This window comes from Crotalus tigris, unplaced genomic scaffold (assembly GCF_016545835.1).
Source record: "Crotalus tigris isolate CLP2741 ecotype Arizona unplaced genomic scaffold, ASM1654583v1 scf7180000017639.5415321, whole genome shotgun sequence".
Lineage (NCBI taxonomy): Eukaryota > Metazoa > Chordata > Lepidosauria > Squamata > Viperidae > Crotalus > Crotalus tigris.
The window spans coordinates 4,243,131-4,263,986 of record NW_024096532.1 but is presented as its reverse complement, the minus strand read 5'-3'; the positions used below and the strand labels follow the sequence as shown (position 1 = coordinate 4,263,986).

At 40.0% G+C, this 20,856-nt stretch overlaps 1 protein-coding gene across 3 annotated transcripts in view; it reads left to right on the top strand.

Moving 5' to 3' along the window:
• Positions 1-1,161: 1,161 nt before the first annotated feature.
• The window catches only part of GYS1 (glycogen synthase 1), a 37,618-nt gene continuing 17,923 nt past the window's right edge, over positions 1,162-20,856 (top strand). Inside the window, exons 1-9 of one of the 3 annotated variants that reach the window (XM_039335261.1) lie at positions 1,162-1,252; positions 2,148-2,331; positions 4,369-4,483; positions 8,499-8,680; positions 13,909-14,100; positions 14,191-14,376; positions 16,653-16,797; positions 17,529-17,646; positions 19,841-19,961. In XM_039335261.1, the coding sequence (XP_039191195.1) occupies positions 2,272-2,331; positions 4,369-4,483; positions 8,499-8,680; positions 13,909-14,100; positions 14,191-14,376; positions 16,653-16,797; positions 17,529-17,646; positions 19,841-19,961 (1,119 nt within the window). In that variant the 5' untranslated portion in view covers positions 1,162-1,252; positions 2,148-2,271. Of the gene's footprint in view, positions 1,253-1,308; positions 1,333-2,147; positions 2,332-4,368; positions 4,484-8,498; positions 8,681-13,908; positions 14,101-14,190; positions 14,377-16,652; positions 16,798-17,528; positions 17,647-19,840; positions 19,962-20,856 lie in introns of those variants that run through there. The other 2 variants (XM_039335262.1, XM_039335263.1) reach the window with 2 other exon arrangements.

Sequence of the window (20,856 nt, the reverse complement as noted above, 5' to 3'; positions counted from 1 at the left end):
GGGTTAATATTTTGTAGCCCGATTTATCTGTTCTGCCCTGTGACTATTAATATCCCAACAATCAAAAGGTTATTTCCCTGGCACTCTCTTGTCTACTTGTGATTTTCCATCTTTCTCTAGCCTCCCCATTTTTTAAATTTGTTTTTTCTGTGTTACTTCCTTTTATCCCATAATCTCCTTTCTCTTCAAACTTTATGCTGCAGTCTTTTACTCCGATTCTTCACATCGGAAACCCATTATTCAGCCACAATCATTTTTTTATCAACTGTCCTGTCCCTACCTGATGTTTTTACCCTTGGTTTTCTTTCATTACAGGTAGTCCTCAACTTTTTACAATCACAGTTGAGCCCAAAATTTATGTTGCTAAGTGAGAAATTTGTTAAGTGAGTTTTGCCCCATTTTACAACTTTTCTTGCCACATTTGTTAAGTGGATCACTGCAGTTGTTAAATCAGTACCACAGCTGTTAAGTGGATCTGGTTTCCCCATTCACTTTGCTTGTCAGAAGGTTGCAAAAGGGGATCACATGATTCCAGGGCACCGCAATCATCATAAATGTGAGTCAGCTGTCAAGCATCCAAATGTAAACCGTGGAGTATGGTGCAAGGGTCGTCAGTGCAAAATGGTCATAAGTCCCTTTTTTCAGTGCTGTTGTAACTTAAAACAAAATTCATGTTTCCCTCTTTTAATTGTTTTTCATTCAGGGCCTTGGGATAAGCACAGGTAAAATACTACCTAAATACGACCACAATTGAGCCCAAAGTGTCTGTTACTAAGCAAAACAGTTTTTAAGTGAGTTTTGCCCCATCTTACGACCTTTCTTACCACAGTTAAGTCAATCACTGCAGTTGTTAATAGCATGGATGTTAAGTGAATCTGGCTTCCCCGTTGACTTTGTTTTGTCAGATTGTCAAAGGTAACTTAAAACAGTCACTAAGTGAACTATTGTAAATCGAGGACCGCCTGTACTTCCTATCTGCTATATTTTCTTTTTGCCTCCGAATCTCACCCTGCATTCACCTGCTTATTTTTTTGCCCTCCCTTTCGATTTCCCTTCCACCGAAAGCAATTTCCAGGAAGCCTCCATTCTCTCTACCCCCCCCCCGCGCTCTGCCTTCGTGACGGCAGCGACGCTACTCCTTTAAGTCCTTGTAACAACCTCCTGGGCGTGGCTTCGGGGTCTGCGTGGTCCAGGCGGTGGCGGTGGAGGGAGGGGGTCGGACGGGGAGTCCTTAGACTTCGGCTCCCGAGAGGTAAGTGCGAGCGGGCTTCCCCGCACTTCGCCAAGAGATCGGGGTCTTCCATTCCTTTAAAGGCCAAAAGAATCTTGCTGGTTTGTTTTGGTTTGTTTTTTCAATGCACAAAATCCTTTATTCATTCCTAGCTCCTTCCTGCATCCCCGATTTCTCCCGGGACTGAGCCCTGAATGCTCCACTGCAAATCGTGCGACGTTGATTTCCCTCTTCATAGTCATTAATGTGCCCTCCCCCCCCCCCGGGCAACTTAGAGGCACAAATTTGGTTTCTTCAAAATCTTGAGATTTTCTCCCATCCCCCGTTCCTGTTTGCCTGCAGCCCCTTAAAGGAACTTTGTTGCCTGTTCTTTCCTTTGCACGTCACCCTGTCCAAATAAGGGACCCGGCGTAGAAAATGGGGATGGGGGGGGGGCATCGTTTCTTTTAGCCCATTGTCTTAAAGTTAAGAGGTGCTTTTCATGATTTAGCATTCTTCTTTCCTTGCTGCGCCCAGGAATCTTATAGACTACTCTCTGAGCTAACTCCCAAATGAACCCTTTTGGAAAGCTGCAATAAATCTGTTGCAGCCTCCCCCAATCCAGGCGATTTCCACCATCTTACCCTGTTCCTTCCTTCAGCTGTTGCTGCTACTCCAGACTAAAAAGACAAGCATCTCAAAGATCGTGTTGGAAGAGCCAGAGGGGGGGGACAATTGACTTACAATGTTTTTTTAGAACCAGGTAGGCCGGCAACTGGGTGAGGTTGCAAGATAGACACGTGACATATTTAGTGGGGTGGGGTAGATAAAACTAGGATCTAAGATGCAGAGGAGTTCTGAAGTGCCACCTCCTGCAACTGGTCCTGAGCAGATATTGGCCTGTCTTTTGACCACATCTTCCTTTCTCTTTCTCCAGGTTAGGCCCTGACACCTCCTCCCCACCCCCAAGTCCTCTTGCCCTTGCTTTCATCCTCTTGAGACTATGCCGCTGACCCGCAGCCTGTCCGTGACCTCCCTCTCTGGGTTGGAGGATTGGGAAGATGAACTTGACCTTGATAATGCCATTCTTTTCGAAGTGGCTTGGGAGGTGGCCAATAAAGGTACGTGGTGACTATTTTTAAAGAAGATCTTAGGGAAATGATCGGGTTTCCAAAGTTGGAGCAGGAGAGAGTTTGGGAATTGGAAGGCCTGGATTTCTTAATGGGAAGGTGGCTGGAAACAGATTCTGCAGAACTATTTGCAAGCCAAAGGATAAGCAGTATTGAAAGAACTGAGGCCAGAATTCAAGTATCACCCGGGAATGGAGTCTATAGAAACGAAGACTTATCTGATTGCTGGTCAAAGACTCTTTTGGTTGAGCAGGCAGAGAAGGATCAGGCCTAATCAACCATTATATGGGCAACTCATTGAATTGTGGAAGGGCATGACATGGAGACAAAAAAAAATTGGGAAACAGGTTGTCTGTCTGTCTTTAAAAATGATTGACTGGCATGTTGAATGTTAAAGCAAAAGGTGTTTATATTTTTTAAAAAATCCTCATGTGGGGGGAAAGGAAGTTCTTGTTGCAGTTTCTTCCAAGCAATGTTGCTCAGCACTTTAGGAAAACTCTTAGACCTTTCCTCCCTCCCTTTGCAGTTCTTGCATCCTCCCTTCCATAAATCTTTCATATGTGGGTTAGTGCTGTCTGAGATGACAGTACCCTTTTATAGTGAACATTTCCAGGGCAATACGATTCAGCAAGCTGCTGTCACTGTGTGTTCGTTGGGAAGATCCACTTCTGGAAACCAGCTACTACACAGCTGGAGGTTTAAGGCACTGAGATCCCAAGGACAGTGTTTCAGGCTGACTTTCCCTGTAGTAATGTGACTGTGCTGAAAAACAGCTAGAACAGCACTACATTCTTAAAAAAGGGTAGGGATTCCCAATAAATCTGAATATGTCAGTGTTGCTATAAAACTGTTCTCATGTGCTTGCTTTAGCTTTTAAAGCTAATTAAAGATGTTTTGGCCTGGGTTGAATTTTGAACATCTGTTGTGTATATTCTTGATATGTACTCAGTACAATATATGTACACGAAATACATACAAGCTCTCCTCCACTGCATAAGAAACTTTTTGAAATGCTACTCATTCCTTCAGAAGCTGCATCTCTGTTTAGATCTACTTTCAGATCAGGATAACTGCTTACCACAGCACATGACCACTGAACAGGATCTTCCCCAAAGTGATTTTTTTAATGCATTATTTTTTTCTATCATGTACTAGAATAGATTATCACCAATATGCAGGATGTAGAAAACCTGGGGTCCTCTTTAGATAGCTTTCCAATTCTCTCAGTGTCAGCAAAAAGGGGGCTTTGCATGCATGCCTTTGAGTAACTCTTGATTCCTGGTGATTACCTGCATAAGTCCTTGCAGTTTACTTGGAAACATTTTTGGAAGTGATGTACTATCGTCTTTGTCACACAGCTGAGAGAATGACTGGCCTGTGTCAGCTAGCTTCAGGCCTAAGGCAGAATTAGAACTCATGGTCTACAACAAACCTATAGAATTGTTGGTACGCACAGAGATCCTGGTGGATAATCGTTGTAAATTAGAATCTGTTTAATGTAGCGAATCCTGCTGAATGTAGGATTCCATGCCAATACAAATAGAATTTGTAATTTTACAAAAAAGAATTGGCTTTTAAGCCTTTTTGTGAATCTACATACATATATGTAAATATATATCTAAATTATATCGTTAATAGAGTTTTAAATGCCACATTTCACTTTAAATATTTTATCACTAAATTTACCAGGAATGACCATATCTGAAAATTAGTCTAGTCAACCACTTGTATCTTTAAAGAATTGTTGTAGTGTGAAATAGCAATAAGTACTGCTGCTGGTCAAGATGTTCACCCCTTTATTTCATATATTCCTTCTGTTCTTCATCTGTCTTCCCCACAGACTATTAGTAGAATGACTTTGTGAACTTTCCCTACAAAGTGATTTTTTTCCTATGATTCTTTTAAAAATCTACATAAGACCTTTCCCTGAATTGCCCTTTTCTTGTCAATGGTGGTACCATTTTGGTACTAAAAATGATGGTCTTAGAATACAAGATGATACTTGGGTCTATCTCTACCTCTGAATAGGGTACCTGCCTCAGTTGTGGGTTGTTTCCTCAGATAAGACTACCTGCATGTTTTGTGGCCTATCTCTGTCCTTTGCCCTGTGATCATTTGCAGGACTCTCGTCGCTTCTATTCAAGTAAGTAAACAAGCAAGAATAAAGCATCATGAGGTTTTTGTTTTGTTTTGTTTTTGCTTCAGGCAAGTACATTTCTGGAGAAGTACATTTTTGGATCTTCTGAACAGGTTGCAGATACATCAGTGTAGAGTACATTCATCGTGGCATGCAGGATACAAAATCCTGGGTGTGTGATGCAGGCACTCAGGGGAGAAATGGGACGGAGTTCAACTTATTGTTCATTTTTTCCTCTCTGGATCTTTAATTGACAACTGTCTGCAGCTCCAAGATGAGACTTGGCCTAGAGCTAGAGAGAGAGAAGCAATGCTCTGTGGTGTTGATATGAGAGGCCGGCATTTACCTAGTTCTAAAATGCCTTAGAAAAGCATGCAATTGTAATTGATGTGTGATAGGAAGGTCAGGTTCTGATGTTTGGAGGTAGCAGCTCAAGAAAGGTCTCTGAAAAAGAATTTAATCTGGTCTTATAAATGAAGGTGAATATATGTGTCCCAGGATAATGTTGCAGGATTCAATTGGGGTCGGTCACCAGGACTGGTGTTTTGTCTTCCAAACTTTCAGACTTATACTGGAGCTCATCTTCAGGGAACTTCTCTCTAGCAGAGTGTGTGTTAGTTAATCTGCTCTTTTTCATTGTTGTGCTATTAAGAGTGTTTGACATCTTATGAACTTTGAGAGGGCAGGTTCCTGCCTTGTGTTGCTTACAACATAAAATCTAGTATACTGAACCAACAGAGGAAGGGGAGAGTAGTGAGGCAATCAGGAAGCAAAGTAAGTTTGTTTCTAAACCATGTGCTCATTTTTTGTTACAGAGTGGGTAATAGAAGAGTAACAATGGTTGACTCCTTGCTAATTGGGAGCCTTGCTTAATTTTTTTTAGAAAAGAATTTGTGGTTATAGTGGGTAGGGGGACAGTGTTCTATTAGGGAGACTTTCCATGATTTGATTTAGTTCAAGATAGTCTTGGATGTTTTTCCTCAGGAAAGTTGCATTTTTCTCCTTTTTTTGCTATATTAAATCTTATTTTAGATTGAATAGCAGGATATTTCTTCTCAATGATACATTTGGGAGAGGTTTATAGGGGCCCAGAAAAGGATTTCAGAAGCTATAGACTGCCATTCCTTCAGCAAGATATCTATTGTGCCAAGAATTTTGTGGAAACGATTTCCATTTCACTCCCTTGCTTCTGAGAGCAAATCTGAAATGCAAAATGCCTATAAGAGTGCCCTGTTCACTTTCTAGCTCTTCTGCTATGATAACGAAATGATCTCACAAAGAAAATCAATTTAACCCATTAAAAGAAGTCTTCTCCAGCCTAAGTATCCTCCAGAAGTACGGACTTCAACTCCTAAAATTTCCCAGATAGCATGGTGACTGTTAAATTTTAGAAGAAGTGGACACATATATAGGGCACCCAAGCTGGAAAGGTTGCTTTAATGACTATTTGGATAAATCCTCCTAAATGCCCACAGTTCCTCAGCAATAAGACATTACTGTTTCTCATGACTCTAAACCTCCACCTCTAGACACAGTCTAAGCTCTGTTTGGTTTCATTGCGAAGCTTCACGATCTTATATTCTACAGTGCTATTTCCCATTCATTCTTCCCTCATAAAATATTCATGTGGGTGTTTTTATTGCTTTTCCGGTACAACTCCCTGTTTGGAAGAGGAAGCAAGCCTCCTCAAGAGGGGAGGAGAATGTAGTTGAAGGAGCCAGGGTCCTTGAGTATAAAGTAAATACAGTGGTTTGTAAGTGCTGGCTGGGTTTGCCTGCTTCCCAGGAAGGAAGTTGGAGTCCAGCCACTTAGAGGAGATTGAATATATGAAGAAATACCTTTTGGCTTAGTTGTATAGCATAAGACAGAGATCCCCAACCTTTTGGGCACCAGGGACTGGTTATGCGGAGAGAGGTTTTTCCATGGGCCAGAGGGGGTGGTGGTGGTTTTGTGTACTGCCTGCATCTCGCTGATGGGGCTTGGCTTGTTTGTGCAGACCGGTTGCTGGCATGCCACGGACCGGTACCAGTCCATGGACTGGGGGTTGGGGACCCCTGGCATAACACACACAGACACACACCGAGAGAAAGAGAGAGGGAGAGAGGACTAAGAACTGTTGCAGCAAGCTTCTGTGCTGGGTATGATTGATAACAGTCTGCCTGCTTCCATAATCCAGCTGCTTTTATGTGGGGCGCAGGTATAATAAAACTATAGTTTTGTTTACGTCACTGGGGGTGCTTGTACCCCTGGGGGGGCAAGATGATATTCCAGGGGGTGCAAAAACTTGGGTTTTCAAAATTATAGTGTATATGCATAATTCGTTGCTGTTATTTCGAACATTTGTATCAGAAGCATTTTAGGGGTATGGTGTATAGAAAAGGTTGGGAACCGCTGATTTAGATGAATGGAACATAAAGAGTTTTGGGCTGATCATAACACTGAATTTTTGCTTTCTGGTGAAGTATTGGTCATTTTAGCTGGATCTGTCAAGTGTCTCAAAAATACAATGTTAAAATAACAGTATAAAACAATTGCACACGAAGCAGCGTCTAAAAATGAGAGATCTAGACAAAAGAGAGAAAGCATTGTAAAAGCTTGAATGAATAACCATGATCTTTATCTGGACCAAAAAGATCATAAAGATAATATTAGGTGAACTTCTCTGGGAAATCTATTTCATAATCAGAGTATCATAAGCCAGGGGTGCCCACCCCCAGTCCGTGGACCAGTACTGGGCCGCAGCATGCCAGCAATCAGTCCGCACAAACAAGCAAAGCCCCTTCTGTGGGTTACAAGCAGCACACAAAACCATGTACCCTCTGATCCATGAAAAAACCTTTCTCCACAGAACCGATGGAGAAAGGCCAAATCATAAGCCACCAAAAGGCCAAATCAATCTCCTTGAAACTCTCTACCACTTTGCTCATTTGGGAAGGTCACATAGAAATGGAAGGCCAAAGAAGATCATAAGATTTGGATAGGGGGAAATGCAGCCTTCAAGACATTTAAGGTTCAAATCAGTCCTTTAAAAGGAATCTGGAAAGAGACTTATCAGCAGAGATTTTGATAAAGATCCCTCAGTGCAATGGGTTAAAAATGAAATACAAACACAAAGGCTCACTAATAACCCTGCAACAGTGTACAAATTGCATGCAATTTCAAAATAATTTTAGAAGTTTTCTACATTTGCCTAATTTCAATATTGAAACAGCCATTGGGGCCAATAGCCAATAACAGGCCAATTTTCCATGCATTAATCAAAGTTACTTTTAAAGACATATTTAGATTGTGAAGAACGATGTAATTCAACTTTGACCAGCTTACCTTGATCTTCACCTGATAGGTGATGACTACAGTTCCCATAATTGCACAGCAGCCTGGTTAAAAACATTGTGTTAGCAAAATCTGCAGTAATTTAAAAGGGATTATATGAAAAAATATTCTACTTTGTCTGTCCTGAAGCTACAGCTGATGAATTTCACATTTAGAGTCAAGTGAGCATAGGCTGATCAGATACTGACATCTGTACATTCTTAGATTTATTTTAAAAGGTTTATGTTGTTTTTTATATATTCAGGATGTATTAGCATATCCATACAATGTAGAAGAATAAATTGCATTAAATAAAGCTATTAGAGCTGATTTTCCCAACTTTGGCAATTTTAAGATATATGGGCTTCAACTTCCAGAATTCAACTTCCAAAGCTGGCTGAGGAATTCTGGGCATTGAAGTCCATACACATCTTAAAATTGCCAAGAGTGAGAAAACCTGCACTATAGTAAATTTACATTGCTCTACAGCACGGATGTCAAACTCTGGCACATCACCTGATGGTCCCGAGGTATCGTGACTTTTTTTGCATTGCCGCAGCTGGGCTGGGCACGGACCTCCATATGATGTAATCGGCCTGCAGGCTGGCAGTTTGACACCCTGCTCTAAAGCTTCTTGACTAAGATGGGTGCTCAGGATAATTTACAAGCATGCAAGGAGAAAACAAATACTTATTCTCTCTTCTTTCAGTTGGTGGGATCTTCACTGTTATCCAAACAAAAGCCAAGATTACACTGGATGAATGGGGCGAGAATTACTTTCTGATTGGACCTTACCTGGAATTGAATGTGCGCACACAGGTGGAGCTGATAGACCCCCCCCACCCTGCCATTCGCCGAACCATTGACTCCATGAATTCAAAAGGATGTAAAGTAAGAGACTGCAGGATTGGGGGGGGGGGAAATATGTGGGACTTACGCCTCAGTTGGCTTAATTCTCAGAAGCAATTCTTTGCCTTTGTTGGTGAGGAATGTTTATGGATACAGCGGTACAACAAGAATATTCAATTCAGTTCATTATAATTCTAGTTTAAAAGGAATGTCAGTAGCTAGTGATAGGTAAAGGCTCTACTTTAGGCTAGGAAGAAAGAATTTCAAGTCAGAGGAAATTAGAGATAACTTTATCTCTGAGGAATCTACATAGATGCATATATACGTATCCAGCACTCTGTTTCATCCTGGACTAACCAACATAATGCCATGCGAAAAGGTATAAATATTATAAGCTGGAGAAATGAAGGCATTGTAAGTAAAGTACAGGTAGTGCTCGACTTATAACCACAGTTGAGCCCAACATTTATGTTGCTTAGTGAGTTTTGCCCCATTTTATAACCTTTTTTGCCACAGTTGTTAAATAAATCACCACAGTTGTTAAGTTAGAGACATAGTTGGTAAGCGAATCTGGCTTTCCCATTGACTTTGCTTGTCAGAAGGTTGCAAAAAGTGATCACTCTGGGACACCGAAATAGTCATAAATGTGAGTCAGTTGCCAAGCGTGTGAATTTTGATCACATCACCATGAGGCTGTTGCAGTGGTTGCAAGTATGAAAAACAGTCATGTCACTTGTAGTGCTGTTGTAACTTCAAACACTCACTAAATGAAGTATTATAAGTCAAGGATTACCTGTAGCTCATAATACCATCACTACCTCTTTATATTCTTACAAACTGTCCTTGTAAACTATATGCGTACATAATTTCATATATTTCGTTCTTTAAACTTCTCACTCTTTTTGAGGATCTCATCAACTCCACCCAACACAATTTTCTTGGTTACTCCCAACCCACTCATTCTTCCATCTTACCTTGGTTTGGCAATGTGACTCCTATTAATATCTTCTATATGACCAGAGTATCTCAATATATATTTTTCATAGTGGTCTCTCTCGTATTTGATTCATCCATTCAGCACTGATTGATTTTTGACTGTATTAAGTACTCCGTTCCCATCACACTGCATTTCTTCTGATATATTCAACTTTCATTTCTTTATAAAATGTAGGCAGAAATCTACATTTATACACATCCATTATATGTCTTTCAATAGACATTCTCATAATAGACTATTTACTATATTTTTTCAGCATTTGCACATCTTAAAATTTCTCTATCCATTTCTCTATATTTAACAAACATCATGGATGCAAATTCATCTATTTTTGCCATTTCTGAATAATTTACAATTGTTCATTTTTGTTGTCAGATGCAAATACTTTGTTTTCTGATAGAGTGTTTAGATCCATACTTCTTATTGCACCATATGCTCTGTCTAATATTTGTTGGAAATCATTTGTGCACACAAAAGTACACCTATTCATGTCCCCAAATTACACAACTGTAATAACATTTCAAGCATTATCCATGAATGCATTAAGCAATCAAGGGGATACCCATTCTTGTCTTACTTCCTGTTTAAAGTTGAACTATTTGTTAAGAATTCTGTTAAAGAATTACAGTTGGGCAATTAACTTTCCTATTTTATAATTTCATGTTTTTACTATTTGCTACAGTTATATTCTAAGTTACAGTGCTTCAAATCATTGATCACCATTGGATGAACCCATGTGTATTGCTCTCTACCATCCAGGAGGTTTTGATCAATCCAGGTTTTAGATACAATAATTCTTTTTAGTAAGTTGAAGAAGGTGTAGACCATATTTCCATGTGAGTCACACTATGTCACATGCTTATAATATAGAAACTTATGATCAGTTTTGTCATATGCTGGCCAGTCTAACATAGAGACTTCCTTGTAGACCAACACAGGTAGTCCTCAATTTACAACCACAATTGAGCCCAACATTTTTGTTGTTAAGTGAGACATTTGTTAAATGAGTTTTGCCCCATTTTATGACCTTTCTTGCCACAGTTAAGTGAATCACTGCAGAAATTAAATTAGTAATTCAGTTGTTAAGTGAATTTGGCTTCCCCATTAACTTTCTTGTCAGGTCACAAAAGGCGATCCTATCACCCTGAGACACTGCAGCTATCATAAATATGAGTCAGCTGCCAAATGCCTGAATTTTGATCATGTGACCATGGGGATGGTACAATGGACATAAGTGTGAACAACAATCATGTCACTTTTTTCAATGCCTTTGTTACTTCAAACAGTCATTAAAAGAACTATTATAAGTCGAGGACTACCTGTATCAGGTTGCCTATATTCTTCTAACCAGGAGATTCTTGCAGTGTACTCACACATACACAAATCCTGAGATATTATAAGGTTTCCAAAAGTCATAGAATCTCAGCAATCTCACTCTGAAATCTGGTGAAGTCTTCCATGAGAATGCTGAAATTGTGCAAGATTTATGCAACATTTAAAATTATTACTTTAATTCACTGTGGACACCTTTTGAGATACTACTGTACTTCCAAGAATCCACAATCTTTGTGTAATAAATAACTCCGGGCTATATGAACATTTTGAAACAACTTGTCTAAGATCATTGGTTCCTTTGTAAAATTAGTTTTCCTCTTTTTTTGTTTGTATACTTTTGATGCATTAAAAAGGACAAGAAGATAAAAAGAAATGACTCTTAGTTAAATTAATTAAATGGACCTCCATCAATGGGAGAAATTGGGCCAGATTATGAGATAGTTGGAAACCTTGCTGGAAAGCTGTTTAGAAGCATCAGTCTCCCTTCAGCCAGCAAAAGGTGTTTGATCTTTTGCAATTGGACTATTTTGCACCTGAACACCTTCAATCACTTGGAGAGAAGCTGCGGAAGTCACAATAGCTCTGCCAGTTCTTTCTTCAGGACCAGGACTGTGGAGGTTCTGCCCAGGTGAAGGCATCCTACAGATAGTTTAATCCTCTTCTCCCTCAAAGTAAAAGAAACATTCTTCATCTCCAGGCCATCTCCAGTGAGATTACTCTAAAGGTTTCTGCCTGTTGGTGGCCCAATCTGTTCATCTTTACATAGGAACATCAAGAACAATTTAGGATTCCAGCGATGTAGCGCAAGAAATAAATGTTAGTTGCCATTGAAGATCATTCTAATGCCAGGCATCTGTTTTTACTTCTCTTCTCAATTTCCAAATCTATGAGGATATGTCATGAATATGGAAATCCTCCCCCCCCCTCCCCAAATCCCTGGCTCTTGAAAGGCTGCAAAATGTTTTTAGGGAAATTCAGGTAGATTTAAAGAAAAAATAAGTAAGTTGAGCTTAATGGAAATCTCACACATCTATGGTAACCTTTATTTCATTTATTTCACTTGAGAAACGTTTGCCTTGCTGCCAGATTTTGACAGCTTGATCTATTAGCTATAGAATGAATTTTGGGAATGGGCAAAAGGCCACCAGCCCTATTTTAATCAGAGCTGGCAAGGATTGAAGCTGGGACTTTCTGTGTGCAAAGAGAATGAGGGTCCTGCCATTATGCTACAGGCTTCAAAACTGCATCATCGTGATGCAACCCACAAGTATGGGGAATATTTGCATGGGAAGGCATCTTCTTTCAAGGTGCAGGTGTAGAAGGAGGAATCTGTACTCTTCTAAAGTTGTTGAACTCCAGTTTCCATCCATGCCAGTGAGAATCACCACAAAGATAAGAATGAGGAGAGCTGTGATCCCATAACTGCTGAAGGACCCAGGGAGTCTCATGCCCACTTTAAAGTCATTAGAAAACAGATGAGCAAAAGATTTGTATTGTGGGGTTTTTTTGCTGCTGCATATCTGTAAGCAAATATTTTAAAATATTAAGATAATGCCGAATTGTCTTCTCACTCTTGAGTTATTGTACAAATGCAAATAGTCATATTTGCTCACATTCCCTTCCCAGAAGAAGACAGGAAAAATGTATCGGTATGTTCTAATGCATGTGGTTTGTGGGACTTCACATATATAGACAAGTCCCCATTAATTGATTAACTGTGGAAAACAATGACAGACCCCAGCCACTGTGACAAAACCCAAGAATGCTGGTTTACAGCTCCCAAAACTATGATTATTAATCTGGGCACAGATCTGTATATTGTTCATCCAATTAGCCAGAAATTTTGGCTTATCTTTGTATCATGTAAGTACTGGTTCCAAATTGGATACGATATCAGATATATTATGATCAGTTCCCTAAAACAGTTACAAGCAAGCAGGAAAACACTGGTATAAAAACACATTTAAATGTATGCTGGAACTATTGAATGTAGATATTGACTATTTCCAGTATGGAAGGTACATATAGCATACATTTAATATTCCCTCTTTTTTTACTTGATTTTTCTTTTTCCTAACCTCATTTCAGAGCAAGAGGTTATTTTGGGTTGCCCAGCAAAAAACAACCCCAGGCAAAGCGACCTTTTATAAATGGAGATGAGGTAACATGAACCAGAGACTAAAATTAGAGATGTACAAACACACATGGTGCACATATCTCTGTACACTTTGGTATGTGAAATGAGTGGAGAAGGGGTGATGATCTCATAAATTAAAGCAGGTCTGAGAGATGAAAGAGAAAAAGAGTACTGGATTAAAATGGAGTCATGATTTACAAGGTCCACTGGAAAGTAAAGCATTTGGAGAATTTGAGAGTTAAAAATAAGTTACCGAGATATTCTCCTCAGATTTGGAGGTCTGCAAAATCTGAAGTGCAGAAGTCATGATCTAAGCTTCCTTGCATGTACAGATTCCACATTAAATGTATACACAAATAATTTTAAGAAGCTTTTTCGTAATTCCATTGATAAATCTAATGGGTATAAAGTTGAAGTATTTCAGCTTGAAGTATTTCAGCTTCTGCAGAAAAAAGATGTATTATATTTCTAGCACACAAAACAAAAGACAAAGTTTGAACATGTAAATAAGCAGAGCTGAAAATTCAGATGATTTAAAGTAGAAGTATATGTGGAACTTCCTTATATAAGATCCCCTTATGCATGTTCCTTCAAGAATCTGAGAGACAAAATGCTTGTTCATCATTCTAGAACATAACCTCATGAGTGTGGATATTATTAAGTTGATGATAAAATTTGCTTAATTGAGCACTGTCCTTTATGATTGATGCTTTGTTGATTGTGCTTTACAGAATATCTCTGGATTAAATACAAAAATGTCAATTTATACCTCTGCTATTCATTAATCTGCTGTCTGTCTAGGTTTACTTTGGCCGCTGGCTGATTGAGGGGGGTCCATATGTGATCCTCATTGATATTGGGGCAACCGCTTGGAGCTTGGATCGCTGGAAGACTGAATTGTGGGAAAGCTGCTCCATTGGGATTCCCTGGTATGACCGAGAGGCCAATGACGCCGTCCTCTTTGGCTTCCTCACAGCCTGGTTCCTAGGGGAGGTAAGGCAACATGTTTCTATCAGAAAACTTCTCCCTTTCCTCTCTCCCAATATCTTTCTCTTCACTCTCTTCTTCTGTTTTTTTGTACAGTTTGCTGCACAGTGTGAAGAAAAGCCATTCATCATTGGTCATTTCCATGAGTGGCTATCTGGTGTTGGCCTCTTCCTCTGTCGGATCCGGAAACTTCCAATAGCTACTATCTTCACCACCCATGCTACCCTGCTTGGCCGCTACCTGTGTGCAGGAAGTGTGGACTTCTACAACAATCTGCAGACTGTGAGTCTTTTAACCATTAGAATTGAAAATCGATTGGTGGGTGGAGAATTCCTGGAAGTGTGGCATTCAGACAAATCAGCCATCAACAGGCACAGAGATATAAACAACATCTACATGCCGTTCAAAAAAGACAATCAAAAAGCTAAAAAGGAAACAAAATGACCCAAATATCTCTTTGCCTGCCATCAGTACTCAGATAAGCAGAAATTAATATCAAGATTAATACTAGATCAGCCATCAAATAGTAAGCAATACTCTGCTCAAGAAACTACCAACTCAGACAAACAATCAAACAGTAAACAACAGCCTAATCGATTAACCACCAAGACATTCCCACCAATACTGTCAGAGCAACTCACTTGTATAGAAACAGAGCAAACCCAACTTCCCGTCACACTGATAACGCTACCGAGTATGGGTAACCATACTATGATCGTTTTTCACAGTTATGACCTTTGCAGCATCTCCATGATTATGTGATAAAAATTCAGATGCTTGGCAACTGGTTCATATTTATCACTGTTGCAGTGTCCCTGGGTCATGTGATCACCTCTTGCGACCTTCTGATAAGCTTAACCAGGGCTTTTCAACCAGTGGTATGGGTACTACCTGTGGTACATTGGCACTTGGCAGGTGGTACACGACCATCCTAGAAAAGTGGTAGCGGGGGAGGGGAATGAGCTGAACCAGTGGCAGCACCACACAAGCCTGAGCGAGAGATGGCTGGAGCTGCAGGGTTGTCAGGGTTCAACGGAAACACCAGGATCAGTGCCACTTTCCAACTGATCGGCACTTCTTCAGGACTGTTAGGGCTCAGTGGAAGTGCCAGGATCAGCGCCAGGCTCCAGCTGGAGCTCAGTGCTGATCTTAGTGCTTCTGCTGAGCCCTGAAGAAGCACCAATCAGCTGGAAAGCAGCACTGATCCTGGTGCTTCTGCTGAGCCCAGAAGTGCCAATCAGCTGGAATGTTGCAGCCTCTCCAGGGTCTTGTGATTTACATTCAGATGCTTGGCAACTGATTCATATTTATGATGGTCACAGTGTCCCAGGGTCATGTGAAGTGACCAAAACCTGCTGCAACCACCCAGCAGACGGGAGGAATAAAAACCAAACACCTCCCCCACCCCACCCCCACTGCCAATCCTCAACAGAAATGCTCACAACAATGGAAACTTCAGACAGGAGGAAGAGCACTGCCAGATGGGCAGGCAAATGTCTTGCTTGGCTGTGACTTGGGAGGCGCTTTTTTCAGTGCTATTGTACCTTCAAACAGTCATTAAGCGAACTGTTGTAAGTCGAGGACTACCTGTACTTTATCACTTTTTTCCTTTTTTTTTTTTTTTGGTCATCAAGTTTTTGACACCTTTCTAGGTGATTGGTGGTACTCGGATATTGCCATATCCTAAAAGTGGTACGATGGGTGAAAAGGTTGAAAAGCCCTGCACTTAACCACCATGTTACTACCTTATCAACTGCAGTGAATCACTTAATGACTGAGGGAAGAAAGGTTGTAAAATGAGGCAAAACCCATAACAAATGTCTCACTTAACAACAAAAAGTTTGGGCTCAATTATGGTCATAAGTTGAGGGCTCTCTGTAGTTGGAACTGGATTAAGAAGAGAAAACGCTAAAAAAGCTATCCTCAGTTTTTCTAACTCTCAGTCAAGGCACCCATTTGTTAGCACTCGTGAGAGGATTACAAATGAATTTCACAAAGAAAAATTGTAGAATTATTAAGTTCTTAGAGTCTTGGAAATTAGATTATTGAATTGCATTCTCCTTTGTTCAACCATCAAGATACTACTGGTAGCCCTTGACCTAAAGCAGTTCATTTAGGGACCGTTCAAAGTTACAGTGTCACTGAAAAAAGTGACTTAGGACCATTTTTCACACTTAAACCACCATTGCAGCATTCCCATGGTGATTATGTGATCAAAATACGGATGCTGGGCAACTGGTTCATATTTACGATGGCTGCAGTGTCCCAGGGTCACGCAATCCGCTTTTGCAACCTTCTGACAAGCAAAGTCAATGGGGAAGCCAGATTCACTTAACAACCGGGTTGCAAACCTATCAACTGCAGCGATTCATTAAACAACTGTGGCAGCAAATGTTGTAAAATGGGACAAAACTCACTTAACAAATGTCTCACTTAACAACAGCAATGTTGGGCTCAGTTGTGGTCATAAGTCGAGGACTGCCTGTATTCTTTCCTGCTTTTACTCCATGCAATTCTGTGCATTTCAGGATGTTTAATATACTTTGTCTTGCCCCCAGTTTAATGTGGATAAGGAAGCTGGAGATCGGCAAATTTACCATCGTTATTGTATGGAAAGAGCTGCTATCCACTGCACACATGTTTTTACTACAGTTTCTCAAATCACAGCAGTAGAAGCTGAACATCTGTTAAAACGGAAACCTGGTGAGTTGCCTTAAAAGCTAAACGATTGTTTTGTGTGACAAGATCCTATCCAGTTTGAGCTTTCTTTGATTTATGTGCAGAATAATATTACAAGGAAATTGGTTGCTTTGCGTAGAATGCAGAATCTCAGGTCTGGTAGTTTTTAATGAAATTTTCTAGTCTTTAAACAATATTAATTAGACTGCTGCTAGAAATCTTACGTTGAAGCTTGATGTTTAATCTCTTTCTTAGATAGAAAGAATTCCTGATATAAAATAACCATTTTACAATTCATTTTAAAAATTCTTAAAAATATTTAATCTTAATATGTACTGTGAATTTTTGATTGTATCCAGTGATTTTTTTTTTAAGGACCAGCCTGCTTATCCTTTTTCAGAATAAAGAAAGGGATGTAGGAGGAGGAGAATGTCTATTCTTATTTGCAGTTAAGACTAGTAGTTCTGATTGGCTGGCTCCTTGTGATGTCGCAAGACCACTCCCCTTCCTTTTCCTTGGGGTCTGTTTTACCCATCCATTCCTATACATTGAATCAGTTGCTCTCAAAGGCATTCATCAATTATATTTTCAAGGATGTCTGAGGAAGCTGAATACATTTGGGAAAACACTTGTTGTGACTCACACATGTGCTTTTCTGCACATATATCATTGCAGCTTGAGTAAATTCAGAAACTTAAAGTGCTAAAACTCCCCACTTTTTACAAAACCCATCTCCATATGCATTGCATATCCAGATATTGTGACTCCCAATGGTTTGAATGTCAAGAAGTTCTCTGCTATGCATGAATTCCAAAACCTCCATGCCCAGAGCAAAGCTCGTATCCAGGAATTTGTCCGAGGCCATTTTTACGGGTGAGTTATCATTAGCTTCACTAGTATCATATCAATTATAACAGCTTGCCCTAAGAAGCTGAGTTTCTAGGGGACAAACTGAAGCTAGTAGTGACAAGTGATGTAAGAATATTCATGAATTAAAAACAAATGACTATTTGTGCTCCATTCATCTTCCACAATGTTGTTGTCATAACACACCTTCAAGTGTAAAGTGAAAGCTTAGTGTTCTTCCTTTTAAAAGAGTAGAAGAAGAGGCAGAGACTGGGGGTGGAGTCAAGAGAGGAATTCATCTGGAGTCGTTATGTTGCCACAAATGATTCACCTCCAGCCCCCCTTGAATTATGTTGACTCTTATCTAGTGTCAATTTAGTGCTGACTGTTAGTTGACTAGATTCTTGTGTATAGGCTTGAGCAATAAATTTTAACTGGAATTTAAGATGTGGTCCTGATTCTTCCCACCTGAAAGTGACTCAGTTTGGGTCTCCACTTTTTAGGCAAAATAAATTTCCTTTCTGTATGGAGAACAAGAGATGCCACTTTGACAGAATACAAAAAGGGAAAATTGGACGAGGGAGGAGCTCTCACAGGAAAGGCAGGATATAAATTAATAATAGACAATAAATAATGTTAATAACTTTCAAAGAGGAGTAGGAAAAATGAGCAGTTGTTTTTGCTCAAGGCTAGCAGAATCAAAGAATGAGGTATTGAAAAAAATTTCCTGGACACTCTTATGAGAGAAAAATCATTTGTTATTCATAAAGAATAGGTTTATAAATAACTAAATGAAGAACTACTGCTTTCTTATTCAGGTTATAGGCATCTGTACATTAATGAAAATCAAACTGCATTAGAAATACTGGTAGTCCTCAGTTTATGACCAAATTGAGACCAAAATTTCTGTTGCTAAAGTGAGACAGTTGCTTAGTGAGTTTTGCCCCATTTTACAACTTTTCTTGCCACATCTGTTAAGTGAATCGCTGCAGTTGTTAAGTTAGTAACAACTTAAGTGAATCTGGCTTCCCCATTGACTTTGTTTATCAGAAGGTCGCAAAAGGTGACACTGGAACTCTGCAACCGTCATAAATATGAACCAATTGCCAAGTGCCCGAATTTTGATGACATGACCATGGGGATTCTGCAATGGTCATGAGCCACTTTCAGTGCCATTGTAATTTTGAACTGTCACTGAACGAGCTATTGTAAGCCGAGGACTACCTATCTATGCTTCTATTTGCCTTCCCTCATCTGTCACGGGTCTGACATTTTTCCTGTTCTTGCTTCTTATTTTCTTGTCCATTCTCCTTTCTGTTTTTATTGCACTGAGAAATGCCCACACATGGAGCTCTATCTCTTTTTTGTTTTGTTTTTCCACTTTGCATTCATAGTTTGCATGTCTAATGCTTAATAAATAATACCATTGTGACTTAATAGGGAACTATTAAGATTTTTTTTTTTAAAAAAAAAAGATTTCTGCCAGCTGTATATTCTGCATATGTGTGTGTGTGTGAGAAAGAGCTATTTTGAAATACACCCCCCCACACACACACACACTTCATTTTAAAACATTTTGCTGCATGTTGCTAGGGAAGACTCACAACTATTTAAGTATGCACATTGATCCCATCCATAAAAAAAGTTTTTCCCAGCAGTTTTTTGGGAAGAGTGTGTGATATTACCAGAAAAGTATAAACATTGAAGGATGATTGTATTCTGGTTTATACAGATTTGGAAAGTGCAAATTTCATTCTTTAACTTAAATACTATACCAAACTTTTTTTGATTTCTTCTCTCTAGGGCAGAGGTGTCAAACTGTCAGCCCGCAGGCCAGATGCATTATGTGGAAGCCGCACCCATCCCATTGTCAGCAATGGCAAAACCGGCCCCATATGTTGTGCAACGTCACATGACGTTGCGAGTTTGACATGTCTGCTCTAGGGCATAAAAATAATTTCTGTTGAACACAGGGCACTTGCTTCTTCATATTGGGTCGGATGATGTTCCAGCCCCCACCCCACCCCCATGGATTCCCCCAACTATTTTTGCAATGTTGTGGTTGTTGATATAAGCACCATGGATATTTCTAATCTATTAGTGCGTCTTTTTATTTATTTAGACAATTTACTTGTCTTGGCTTTTAAATTACATAAGATTTCTGGTTTTTCAAGCTTGGACTTAGAGTCATCTTCACCATTACTATGTGTTATTTTCCTAGGCACCTGGACTTCAACCTGGACAAAACTATTTTCTTCTTCATCGCTGGACGCTATGAATACTCCAACAAAGGAGCTGACGTTTTCTTGGAAGCCCTAGCGAGGCTCAACTACCTGCTGAGGGTGATTAGTAAAATGGGGGCTATAATGGAACGAGATGTAAAAGATGGTGGGCAGGCAATTAGATGTGGCTGTATTGAGAGGGTATGGCCCACAGTAGTGGCCCCCAACATTTTGGTCACCAGAGACCAGTTATGTGGAGAGAGATTTTTCCATGAACCACAGGGGGCGTGGTTTCGCATGCTGCCTGCATCCCATGGAGGGGGCTTTGCTTGTTTGTGCGGCTTGGTTTGTGGCATGCCGTGGCCCGGTGCTGGTCCATGGACCGATGTTGGGGACCCATGGCCTACAGCAATGGGACAACCATGTGTCTCGAGTTAAGGAACTGTAGCCCAAGGAATCTGGAAATTGTTTTTGGATTTATCTTCACCCTTACATTGTTGTAGAGAGGAAAGACAATGGGTAGAATGACTACACAGAATACATTTGGACGAAAGCAGGAAGAATATATTGGAACTATTTTAAGCTGGCAGGAGTGGTAATTGAACCATATCCCAAGAATACCCCATGAAAAGATACTTATAATAAAGGACTCCCAGTCTGGCCATCATCTCCTAATCTGTCCAGCTGAGATGTTTTAGCCATAAGGAGTTCTCTCTTCAACCCAGTCCTAGGGAAAATAGAAAGGAAGAGAGAACGTATTGCATTTCAGATCCATATTAGCTGTAGATGTTCACACCAGCCTTATTGTCACGAATCCTTTCCTGGGATTAAATGATAGTTTCATGATTCTTGGACATCATGTAGCTCCTACAAGAACATCCCAGGAACATTCTTGATTTATCCATCTATTCATCCAGTTTTCCTCATCCTTGCCAAGCATAGTCATATTTCTAGGCTATTGTTCATTTATCTGCCTGGAACATGTGAGTTTCTGCTTTTTAATAAGCACCTCAGG